This window comes from Nerophis ophidion, linkage group LG13, assembly GCF_033978795.1.
Source record: "Nerophis ophidion isolate RoL-2023_Sa linkage group LG13, RoL_Noph_v1.0, whole genome shotgun sequence".
NCBI classification, from domain to species: Eukaryota; Metazoa; Chordata; class Actinopteri; order Syngnathiformes; family Syngnathidae; genus Nerophis; species Nerophis ophidion.
Window position 1 is genome coordinate 62,019,248 of NC_084623.1, and position 12,790 is coordinate 62,032,037.

Genomic DNA, 12,790 nt, shown 5'->3' on the forward strand with positions numbered 1-12,790 from the left:
ATGAATTGAATTCCAAATTGAAGAGGGACCAAACATGTAAGAATATAGTACAAACTGCAATAAAGCCCTATTTTTCCGGGTAATCGTAATATGAATGGGCGCACACACAAACACACATCACAAATGTGCATACACAAATACAGTTTGAATGGAGCTTTGAAATATGATGAAACAAGTGTTTTTACATTTGTAATAACAATTTCTGTATGAAACAAAAACATTTTCAAGGATGCATCATTCTTTTTGCAGTTTCTGTAAAGGTGTGACTTTATACTCTCTTGTAAGAGAAAGGGGTCATTTGTTGGATCTGAATAACACCAGACAGATTGCACAAGAGATTGTGAAGGTAAGAAGCATCAAACTGCAGAACAGAGATTGTGTTAAATATGATTTGTCTATTTGACATTACTTCTACAGGGCATGGGCTACCTGCATGCTAAAGGCATAATTCACAAAGACCTGAAGTCCAAGAATGTGTTCTATGACTCCAACAGAGTGGTTCTAACAGACTTTGGCCTAATCGGGATGTCTGGGGTGGTACAGGAGCGTAGGTATGATGATACCAACTAATCAATGTGTGCCTTGCCCTTGCTTATTGTCTTCCTAAATGTTTGTAGGACAAGAGTCATTAACGTCTTAAGGATACCCCGAGGCTGGATCCACTATCTGTCGCCAGAGATTGTTCGTAAAATGAGCCCAGAGATTGACGAAGACCAGCTGCCGTTCTCCAAAGCTGCAGATGTTTACGCGTTTGGGTATTGTTGTTTTTCTGATTGGAATATGCCTGATCAAGTAATGTGTTCATCAGGAAAACTTTCTATATTTGATAAATGTATATGCTAATTATTGCATGTACACTGACACTAAACTCACAGTGTGACTAACAAACATTTAGGATCCAACTTGGATAACAAATATTGTGATGCAACACAGAATTGAGTCATGTCTGTTTGACCAGAAACTTGGTCAAAAGAGTGTCAAACATGCACAAATACAAGATCTAGATCTAGAGCTGCATGCAAGATTGCACGTGCTCAGGTCTGGATAAGAAAGTAACAATTATGATACGCCAAATGTGTAGTGCATCTGTTACACAGATATCTTTTCAAGTCCCATTTTAGTCAAAAGGGGAACACAAACAAGCAGCTTATGTGAAATAAAACGGAAGTTGAAAAGGTAAGTCTGAACTAAATGATTGTTTTAAACACAAACTTCTGTAGAGTTTTTTCAGAGTGTCAGTGGCTTGTGGTAACCTCAAGGTGTCAGGAAGGGCTCGGTAAACCCATGGTAGAAAAATAAAACCATGACCAGGGTGAACCATGGTCATGACCCTCGAATAGACTATAGTATACTTCATTGTCATTTGGCTCTTTTCATTTGGTTCCTGTGACTTCTAGTCCCCGGAATGTTTGGTTCCTGTAGATGTTTGGGGTTTGTGTTTCCAGTTCAGGTAGTTTCTACAAATCAGGCTGACGACATATGGCGGAGTGGTTTACTATATTTCTACACTGACACAATGTAAATTAACACACCATGTTAGGTCACTCTTTGTTCATGAAATAGAAAGCAATAAACAAAACTCTATGATTTAAGTCAGGCTTTTGTCTGCAATGTCCTACAGACAGAAAGTCATCCTCTCAGTAAATGATTCATCCATGAGGGTCAGGGGATTCCTTTTGGTCAATTTCAGCTGCAATTAACAATATATCATCCATCCATCCATCCATTTTCTACCGCTTATTCCCTTTTGGGGTCGCGGGGGGCGCTGGCGCCTATCTCAGCTACAATCGGGCGGATACATATCAGTGTTTATCTTTACATAACAATATATAAATTATAAATGTCAGTGTTTATCTTCAAATAACAATACATCAATAATAAATGCCAGTGTTTATCTTTACATAACAATATATAAATAATACATGTCAGTGTTTATCTGCAAATAACATCCATCCATCCATTTTCTACCGCTTATTCCCTTTTTTTGGGGTCGCAGGGTGCGCTGGCGCCTATCTCAGCTACAATCGAGCGAAAGGCGGGGTACACCCTGGACAAGTCGCCACCTCATCGCAGGGCCAACACAGATAGACGGACAACATTCATACTCACATTCACACACTAGGGCCAATTTTAGTGTTGCCAATAACAATGTGTCAATAATAAATGCCAGTCTTAATCTGTAAGTGACAATATACAAATAATTAATGTCAGTGTTTATATGTAAATAACAATATATACATAATAAATGTCAATATTTATCTGCAAACATATAAATAATACATGTCAGTGTTCATCTGTAAATAAGCTTATATAAATAATAAATGTCAGTGTTTATCTCATGAAAACACAGATACAACAGCCTTAGCGTTAGCTTGTTAGCATTAGCATTCCATTTCCTGGGGCTTAGGCTAATAACTACACAAATATATTGTCACTGACTACTTTTACAACATGTAAGAAATTTCTTTGTTATTATTTGATGTTATTTACCTTCCTTCCACTCGTCTGCTGCCTCCTTTATTTCACATTTATCTAACAAAGTCAGATGAAGTCCTTGCCTTCATACTCCACCATTAATATGTCTAATTGAATCCATCCTTTCCTGGTACCAAACAGAAGTTTGTCATCCATGATCTTGAATATTATGTTTGATTGGTAGAATGCGCTAATATTTGAAGTGTATCGGGAGTACGGAGGACGAGAGCCAATGCTGAGAAGGTTTGAGGAAAGTGGTACCCATTTCCCCCCACTGATTGATTGATACTTTTTTGATTGATACTTTTATTAGTAGATTGCACAGTTCAGTACATATTCCGTACAATTGACCACTAAATGGTAACACCCCAATAAGTTTTTCAACTTGTTTAAGTCGGGGTCCACGTTAATCAGTTCATGGTACAAATATATACTATCAACATAATACAGTCATCACACAAGTTAATCATCATAGTATGTACATTGAATTATTGACATTATTTACAATCCGGGGGGTGGGATGAGGAGCTTTGGTTGATATCAGTACTTCAGTCATCAACAATTGCATCAACAGAGAAATGTGGACATTGAAAGAGTGTAGGTGTGACTTAGTAGGATATGTACAGCCAGCAGAGAACATAGTCAGTTCACATAGCATAAGAACAAGTACAGTATATACATTAGAAGTACATTTGATTATTTACATTAGGTTGTTTATAATCCGGGGAGATGGGATGTGAATGGAGGAGGGTATTAGTAAAGTGTTGAAGTTGCCTGGAGGTGTTGTTTTAGAGCGCTTTTGAAGGAATGTAGAGATGCACTTACTTTTATACCTTTTGGGAGTGTATTCCACATTGATGTGGCATAGAAAGAGAATGACTTAAAACCTTTGTTAGATGGGAATCTGGGTTTAACGTGGTTTGTGGCGCTCCCCCTGGTGTTGTGGTTATGGCGGTCATTTATGTTAAGGAAGTAGTTTGACATGTACTTGGGTATCAGGGAGGTGTAGCGGATTTTATAGACTAGGCTCAGTGCAAGTTGTTTTACTCTGTCCTCCACCCTGAGCCAGCCCACTTTGGAGAAGTGAGTTGGGTGGGGTTGTGAGGAAATATTTCATCCAGTAGAAGGTGGACAGTAGTAGGGAAATAAAATAGAGACAATAAGATAAGCAATTGAAAACAATAAGCAATATAACTAATACAAGCACCAAGTAGGACCACTATGATAACATATGAACAAAGGGAATGCTGGCAATTGGTAATGATTTGGTCTGAGGAGGATTTCTGACCCTAACCCTAACCAGGATGACTTGGTTTTGGAGCTGTTGAGTTGGAGAAAGCTGTGTTCCAGCTATACCTTGATCTCCAGACAGGTGGTAAGTATTGACAGAGATGAAAGTGATGATGAAGAAGGGGTTGCAGCTGTGGCATTGACATATACCGTATTTCCTTGAATAGCCTCCGGGGCGCTAATTAATTTAAAACCTCGTCTCACTCCTGCGCTTATCAAAGCATGCGGTATAAGTAGACAGGCGCTAATAATTTTAAAACCTCTTCTCACCTCTGCGCTTACCCATGGCATGCAGTAAAACATTGAGTGAGATAAAAAGAAAAAAAAAGGGAACAAATTATTCTGCGTCTGCGGCCCGGTGGTTGGGGACCACTGCTCTTCAGCATTTCATCGCGCCCACTTTTACATCATGCTGTCTACGTGCATGCCAGGCAAATGCGTTTCGCTGTTTCTTATACGAGATTGCAATGCATACTTGGTCAACAGCCATAACTTTAACACTGATGGTTGTGATATAAACAACTTTAAAACTCCTACTAATATGCGCCACACTCTGTGAACCCACACCAAACACATTTCTGGAGAGCATTGGCTCTGTGGCACATTATAAACGCAGCATAGGGATTACCCATAATGCCGTGCATCCGTGACTCTTGGATATATTATACACGCGCCCCCAACCCCGCCCACCTCAACCAACGCACGGTGAGGGGGGGCGGGGTTGGGGGCACGTGTCTAATATATCCAAGAGTCACGGATACACGGCATTAGGGGTAATCCCTATGCTGCGTTTATTACGCGCCTCAGAGCCAATACTCTCCAGAAATGTGTTTGTTATTCTTATTTGGTTAGGGTTCACAGAGTGTGGCGCATATTAGTAAGAGTGTTAAAATTGTTTTATATCACAACCATTAGTGTGATCTGTATGGCCGTGGAACAAGAGCCCTGGTTTACACTTATTAAAGTAAAAGAAAACTCCTCTGTATGGCCGTGGAACAAGAGCCCTAGTTTACACTTATTAAAGTAAAAGAAAACTCCTCCGCCATTTTGAAAATAACAGCAGGGGAAGCATCACTTGTGACGTTACGAATTTGACCCGGCGGTAAAAGTAAGCATGCGCTTATTAATTTTGTAAGCAAATTTTACCCGGCAGTAATTCAAGGCAGGCGCATATGACATGCCCGGCGGCTATTGAAGGAAATACGCTAGTTGTGTGATGCCGGGCATCCTCGGACGGAGCCAATGTGGGACTGTGTGTGGCTTTCATTTACAGTGACTCAGGGAAATGTATTCTGTTTGTTTTGTGTGGTAAAACTGGAACCAACAGAGGGTTGTGTCAGTGTGTCCAGTGGTGAAGTTGAGCAGATAGGTCCACAAGGAAGAGAAGGGAGGGAGACATCAGAAGCAGTTCATTTGGGAATGTCACAAGTGCTGTTACAGAACTGTGGGCGGATGATTCTGCTCCGTGGGTATTAGAATTCTTGCTGGTTGGTAGGGGATCACATTCGTATTTACAATCAACACTAAATCATTTAGAACTTTGAATCTTTTCTTCTTGAGTTAGGGTTAGGGTTATGTGTCTCTGCTACAAGAAGCCTACCATAGAAAGTGTAGACTGGAAGGAGATGAGAGGATAATATGTTTTCCCCCCACCATGTGTGATGATAATGAAGAAACACCGACTACACTAATTGTTTGTACAGAAAATACAATTTTGTGTTTGCAATGACCCCAAAGACTGTATTTTAATTGACTTCATGTTTTCTTTGCAGCACAATCTGGCATGAGCTGCATTTCAGAACGTGGCCGATGACCAGCCAGCCCATGGAAGCTAAAATCTGGTTAGTGGGCAGCAGCGAGGGCATCAAGAAGGTGCTAGAAGATTCCACTCTGGGCAAGGAAGTTACGGTGAGTCTAAAACTAAAACTTTTGACATAGTTTTTTTTAAATAAACTTTTACCTGCTAATTTTTTTACATTGCCTTTCATGTGTTTATCTTTATTAGGCGTGTGGGAAAAAATCGATTCAAATACGTTGTGCGATTCAGAATCGATTCTCATTTTTAAAAAATCGATTTTTTTTTTTTATCAATCCAACAAACCACTACACAGCAATATTATAACAATGCAATCCAATTCCAAAAGCAAAGCTGAGCCAGCAACACTCAGAACTGCAAATAACAGAGCAATTGAGAGGAGACACAAACACCACACAGAACAAACTAAAAGTAGTGAATATTATCAACAACAGTATCAATATTAGTTATCATTTCAGCATAGCAGTGATTACAAATCCCTCATTGACATTATCATTAGACATTTATACAAATAATCAAAAAGAACAATAGTGTCACAGTGGCTTACACTTGCATGGCATCTCATAAGCTGGACAACACACTGTGTCCAATGTTTTCACAAAGATAAAATAAGTCATATTTTTGCTTCCTTTAATAGTTAAAACAAATTGACATTATTGCAATCAGTTGATTAAACATTGTCCTTTACAACTATAAAAGTTTAAAAAAAAATCTGCTACTGTGCTAGCATGTCAGCAGACTGGGGTAGATCCTGCTGAAATCTATGTATTGAATGAATACACAATCCTTTTCAATCGGAAAAATATCGTTTTTGAAATGAGAATTGAATCGAATAAAAAAAAATCGATATATTATCGAATCGTCACCCCAAGAATCGATATTGAATCGAATCGTGGGAGACCCAAAGATTCACAGCCCTAATCCTTATACTGAATACGCATTCTTGCAACCTTGTAAAACTACTACAAATATGAATTTCTCTTTGAGAGTAATACATTATTTCTCTATAAATTGTTATGAATTAATGAATGGATTAGACCAATACATCAAGCAAAGTACTACTATGATCCGGTTTCTTCAACTGTTCAAAGTGTTTTCAAAAAAGAAGAATCCTGATCGACAACTTGGACCTTATCCACAAGTGAAAATCTCACACATCTCATTATTTCAATGACATCTTGCCTGACTAATATTTGATATATTTGTATCATTATTATGTTTCTATTTGTTTGTGTCACTGATTGAGCACATGAAGTAAAAAACAAAAACAAAGTGCAAGCAATTGCTAGGTAACAGATATAGGAATCAATAAGTTATGTTTCTTCCTACTCCTTTTCAGACATGTTGTAAGAAGGAACTAGGAATATGTGCCACACCATGTTGTGACTGTCTGTCTCCTCAATAAAATAATTCCATAACCATAGGAATTAAATAAAGAATGAAAGATATACAGGAATTCTGACAGTCATGATAACCGTTTGTTGCTGCAAGCAGTCATACCTGGAATTGATTTGTAAGCCTACAAATAATTTACAGGTGCTTTTCCATCATTTTTTTTTTTTTTTGTGGTTCTACAACAGGAGATCCTTTCTGCCTGCTGGTCCTTTGCAATTTCGCACAGGCCAACCTTCACACAACTAACTGAGCTGCTGGACAAACTACCAAAACTGAACCGCCGGCTGTCCCATCCTGGACACTTCTAGAGCTTGACCAAGTATCACAGAAGATGACCGTTCATAATCCTGAAGGACCCAATTGACAACCTAATGATACTGATATTCAAGAAAGGAGTATGACACCTGTCTTATATATATATATATATATATATATATATATATATATATATATATATATATATATTTATATTTCTATATATATAGAGGGAGAGAGAGAGAGAGAGAGAGAGAGAGAGAGAGAGAGAGAGAGAGACAACTGTGTTAATACGACTTTTAATGAAGCTGAGGAGACTTTTCCTAATGAGACAACAAAGTTTGTATATGTGTACACAAAGGTGGAACTGTTATTGTGTTCTTTATATTTTAGTTGCCTGTTATTTAAGTTTTGCCTTCTAATCACTCTTATTACTTTCCTTTAAATATTGATCAATTCCCATTCCTGCTCCTGTTGCACCTCATCACCATGATCCACCTTGTCATCCCGATATTTTCTTTTATTTATTGCTCCTAATCGTTCTTTCGCGTTGGTTGTCTTCTCTTTTTTATTTTCCTGAGTTGTGCCTGGGTTGTAATCATCATTATGAATGGATAAAATGGAAATTGTGGATACAATACAATTCAAATAAATATAAATGAAACTTTATTTATAAAAAGCCTTTAATCACAAGTGTCCTTGTGGGTTAGGTTTAGTGGTAGGGTCGGGGAAAGGGTAGTTGGAAGGGAGGAGTGTGGCGGTCCAATTCACAGTCTGCCTAGGCCGCGCCCCCGCCAAACGCAGGACATCCCGAGGACTCTGCAATTAAGCAATCCGAATCGGGAACACCTGCGCCACAGCGAGACCCCCTAAAAGGACCCTGAAAAGCAAGCAATCCGAGACAGGCGTTAAATGCAATGACGACACATGCGGACAAACATCCAGCGACGCGCGTTTCGGTTAGAGTTAGGGTTGGGGTTGGGGTTGGGGTTAGGGTTAGGTTTAGGGTTGGGGTTGGGGTTGGGGTTAGGGTAAGGGATTAGGGGAATGCACAGTCCGTCAAGGACTGCCAGGGTGGTGCCCAAACTGCGCGCAAGGCCCCGGGGGACCCCGACCAGAAACAACAGGCACACAACGACAACAACGCTAGTGACACTCAATGTTGGAAGCGGCAGCTGTAGTGACCTGCGTGTGTGTTGTTGACCCCTCCAGGTGACCTTTGGGGAGGGGTCGTTGTCGTTGGATGTCAGCGAGTCCGTGTGAGAGGTCAGCGTGGCCGTGTCCCGTCTGCTGACATGTGACGACGGCTGTTGCAAGGTGGCAAATGTGCTGACCCTCCGGATGACCTCTCGTGTGCCTGGCGCACTCGAGCAGCAGGAAGGGGGTCTCCAAGCAGCGGTCCGAGGGTCTCCTCCATCGCAGCTTTGTCGTACCGTCAGTTGGCTTGCTTTGATCCGCTGCACCTTGTCCCCGAGCTGCCTTCTTGGGCATTATGCAGTGGGTGGCTCTCTCTGGCTCTTCCTCACGCGGCCTCGAGGTCATGCTGGGGGGGGCCGGATAGTCGGTCGCAGGTCCGCGTGTGCTGACGGCGGACGCGTTGCGGTATTGTCGGCCTCAGACAAACCGTGTGGGTATCCATCCCTGTGCGCTCGGACGCGCCACAGGCGTGAGGAGGATGCAGCTCCGGGGTCAGAGGTCACGTGACTCAAGCAGGATTGGCACCATCTTTTTAACCGCTCCAGCGGGTTAGGGTTAGGGTTAGGTTTAGAGGAGGGTGTGAAAAATAGAGAGATAGAGAGAGAGAGAGAGAAAGAAAAAGGGGGGGAGGGGTGTGTGCACTGTCCATCTATCCCCCCGCCAAGGTGACGCCCCGCCAAACACGGGAACCCCCGAGGACCCTGCAAGAGGCACATCAACACATAAGGGCAGGTCAGACATATGCAAATGAGCCAAAATAGTGCAAATCAGACATATGTAGGTGAGACACATTTTTTCACCTGTTTAGTTACAATAATTTTACCAGATTGTTTACTGGAGTAGGGCACCCCATGTGGGATAGGCCAGTCCACTGTCGGAACCACCGTGTCAGCACATCGGTGAGGTCGGTGCTGGGCTGTCGCTCTGGTTCGACAGGGATGGTGTACGAGCTGTATTCAGGAGGCCGGATGAGTTCAGCACTCGTGCGCTTCAACCTCTCCGTCCCAAGTCGCCTGCAGGTGGGAGGGGGTTCATAATAAGTCCGGTTTCGTACCTGGGGGGGCCGGGGTCCCACGGTCCAAGGTCTCCGGTCGATCACGGGACGTCTGCAGGGTAACCCTTTACTGCCGTATTCTTGCGTCACAGAAGGGGGGCAGGTAGCCTCAGCGTGTATCGTGGACGGTTGTGGAGTCGTGGGAACAGCCGGTGCCGCGCCGGTAGAAGGACGGAACTCGCCATGGATCTCCGCCTGGGCCCGAGGTTTCGGGGGTGGATCGGGGGGAGTCGCCGGTGTGACGTCATCGGTCGGTCCTGATGGTGTTGCTCGTCCTGCGTCATCCTGGTCTCCAGTCGTGGTAGCCATGTGGGGGTCAGGTGACACCAGCGAAGTGATTTGGGTCTCCGCATGTTTTAGGGTGTCAAGAGTCAATTTTGAGCCCAACTTTTTCTTGGCCCAATTGGAAGCGATGAAGAAAGCGGACCTCCATTTTGAATCAATTTGGGTGGTCAGTTTGTCCATTTCAATTTTTATGGAATTTAAATAATGCTTCCTTAATATGCCAATTGTTGTGTCAGCCCAATTTTTTGCATTCACTGAGATCAAAGCCTGCGTGCCGGCATTGTTTTGTGCAGGCTTGATCATGATAGTCAGTGTTTGAACCATTCTTTTGATGGTTGGTGGCCAATTTTGATTATTAATGTTTTTTTGATGATGCATCATAATTATGATGTTTTGCATGCATCTAGTTTGGAGGCCAAAATGATTGTCTTGGGGGCTACCTCCCTGGTGTGTTCTGTAGCCTAAATGGCCGCTCTTGTGTGGCCCAGAGTCAAAGCTAGGACCATGTGGTTGTGGGCTAACAGTTAGCATTAATGGCGGCCGTCCGAAGGCCCTGTCCCGGATCGATTGATTTGACCCAAATAGCGGCTGCATCCGCACAAATTCGGACATTATATAGATAAAAGATAAGCTACAGTAATGGGAGGTAGCCAAAATGTGCACATGGGCAGTAAAAATAGAAAAATATAATCCAAGGAAAAAGTCCAAAAGTTCGAAAAAATAGCACTATTTATTTACAAACTATGACACATCCATGCAACGTTTCGGTAAGAATAACCTTCATCAGGCGTGATGTGCCATAGAAAAGGAAAGAGGAAATAAAAGTTAAATGCTTACAGAGTGCGGGAGTCTTCTCTCATCGATCACTAGCAGCAAAGTGAAGTCAGGTGAACTGTTTTGTTTTTTTCACACAAACATTCAACAGGCGTTTATAAATAGGTCAATGCTGCCATCTGGTGGACAAAGCCGCTCATCACAATGCAGTGCCTTATTTACCTGCATAAAACTGTAAAATGTAACAAATGATGACAAATAATGATAAATAAAATACAGGAAAAACACCTTAGATATTCTTTGTCCCATTGGGAGTTTCAAAAGACAATCTAGGTGGCAGAGAACTTGATCCAGGAGCCTGTTGTTTTACCACAGTCATAATGAATTATTAATTATTAATTATTATGCCTTAAACCTTGAATTATTGTGCACAATTACAAACAAGGTTAGGGTTAGGATGAGAATAGGGCCAGGGCTATGATAGGGCCAGGACTATGGTTAGGTTTAGGAAAAAGTTCTCTGCAGCCCATGTGCACTAGAATGCACCTTAGTTATGAATGTCCAGCATGGATTATAGGGTTAGGGTTAGGGTTAGGGTTAGGGGTTAGGGTTAGGGTTTAGGGTTGGGGTTGGGGTTGGGGTTAGGGTTAGAGTTAGGAGTTAGGGTTAGGTATAAAGAGAAGGAGAGATGGGTAGGTGTTAGGTGTAAAGAAAAGAGAGATGGGTAGGTTTTAGGAGTGAAAAAGGAGAGTGGTTAGGGTTAGGGTAAGGGGTGGGGGAAGGGCGATAAAAGAGTGTAAAAAAGAATATAAGAGGGGTGTGCACGGTCCGTCTATGGCCCAGCGGGCTCGCACTCACGCCTCATTGAGGCCCCCCGGATGTCTGGTCCCCAATTTTGTGATCCACAGGCGTTCGGCACGCTTCCGTTGGGCCACACTCCATCTCGCGTCAGTCTGCACAACGCACACCCGAACAGAAGTCCACCCATGCCGGATAAAATGCTGCACCAGGTAGGTGGTGGTGTTCTTCTGTCGGATGATGTTGTACTTATGTTGGTGAAACCGGGTGGCGATGGTGTTACCCGTCTCACCAACATACATGGCATGGCAACGCTGGCAGAGGATGACATAAACGCAATTTTTTGAATTTTTGTGTCCTCTGCACAGCGGCCGGAAGACCTTACCGCTGTGGCGGTTTAAAAGCCAGGGGATGTGCTGCAGGGGAATGCCGCTCCTGGTCAAGGGCGGACCTCCGGGGGAACTGACCCGGGCCCTGATCAGCAACTCACCCAGGCTAGGGTTTTTGCGGAAGGCCGACACCAGGTAATACTCTTTCAGCCGTTCACTCTTCTCCACAAAGGCCCTGAAATTTTCCTTCACTTTTCTAGCGATCTGTGTCGCTGCAGGTGAAAAAGTGGTAATGAAGGGGATCATGTGGGTACCAGGGGGAGGCTTCTTCGGGTCCAGAAAGCACCTGAATTGTCTCCTGAGGAAGGTTCTAGAATACCCCCTCTTCCTCAGGGCAGCAAACAGGGTTCCAGTGGCCGTAATAAAGTCCTCCCGCCTGGTACAGATCCGGTGGAACCTTAATAATTGTGACTTGACCAGTCCCGCGTAGGTGTGTCGGGGGTGGAAACTGGTCTTATGGAGGAGGGCATGGGTGTCAGTCTGCTTAAAAAATACCCTAATGTCCAGATGGTGGGTGGATGGGAAATCCGGGCCCTTGAAGGTGGTGGTGTCAAGGAAGTTAGGGTTAGGGTTGGGGTTGGGGTTGGGGTTAGGGTTAGAGTTAGGAGTTAGGGTTAGGTATAAAGAGAAGGAGAGATGGGTAGGTGTTAGGTGTAAAGAAAAGAGAGATGGGTAGGTTTTAGGAGTGAAAAAGGAGAGTGGTTAGGGTTAGGGTAAGGGGTGGGGGAAGGGCGATAAAAGAGTGTAAAAAAAGAATATAAGAGGGGTGTGCACGGTCCGTCTATGGCCCAGCGGGCTCGCACTCACGCCTCATTGAGGCCCCCCGGATGTCTGGTCCCCAACTTAGTGATCCACAGGCGTTCGGCACGCTTCCGTTGGGCCACACTCCATCTCGCGTCCGTCTGGACAACGCACACCCGCACAGAAGTCCACCCGTGCCGGATAAAGTGCTGCACAAGGTACGTGGTGGTGTTCTTCTGTCGGATGATGTTGTATTTATGTTGGTGAAACCGGGTGGCGATGGTGTTACCCGTTTCACCAACATACATAGCATGACATCGC

At 43.3% G+C, this 12,790-nt stretch overlaps 2 protein-coding genes across 20 annotated transcripts in view; one reads left to right on the top strand and one right to left on the bottom strand.

Annotated features, from left to right (window-relative positions):
* LOC133564850 (kinase suppressor of Ras 1-like) overlaps positions 1-7,900 on the top strand; it is a 57,197-nt gene extending 49,297 nt beyond the window's left edge. For all 18 annotated transcript variants that reach the window (XM_061919386.1, XM_061919395.1, XM_061919396.1 and 15 more), the window contains 5 exons: positions 250-346; positions 418-551; positions 618-755; positions 5,538-5,673; positions 7,162-7,900. In XM_061919386.1, coding sequence (XP_061775370.1) covers positions 250-346; positions 418-551; positions 618-755; positions 5,538-5,673; positions 7,162-7,284 — 628 coding nt within the window. In that variant the 3' untranslated portion in view covers positions 7,285-7,900. The remainder of the gene's footprint in view (positions 1-249; positions 347-417; positions 552-617; positions 756-5,537; positions 5,674-7,161) is intronic.
* Positions 7,515-11,110, bottom strand: LOC133564854 (uncharacterized). 2 transcript variants are annotated; one of them, XR_009809356.1, is made up of 2 exons: positions 8,417-11,110; positions 7,515-8,111 (listed from the first exon to the last, which is right to left on the bottom strand). XR_009809356.1 is itself a non-coding variant. In XM_061919400.1 (2 exons), exon 1 carries the CDS (start codon positions 10,377-10,379, stop codon positions 9,237-9,239), a length of 1,143 nt encoding a protein of 380 aa, XP_061775384.1. In that variant the 5' UTR covers positions 10,380-11,110; the 3' UTR covers positions 7,515-9,129; positions 9,229-9,236. The 2 variants fall into 2 exon arrangements, 1 of the variants encoding a protein (XP_061775384.1); XM_061919400.1 differs by having other exon boundaries at positions 7,515-9,129; positions 9,229-11,110.
* Positions 11,111-12,790: the final 1,680 nt, after the last annotated feature.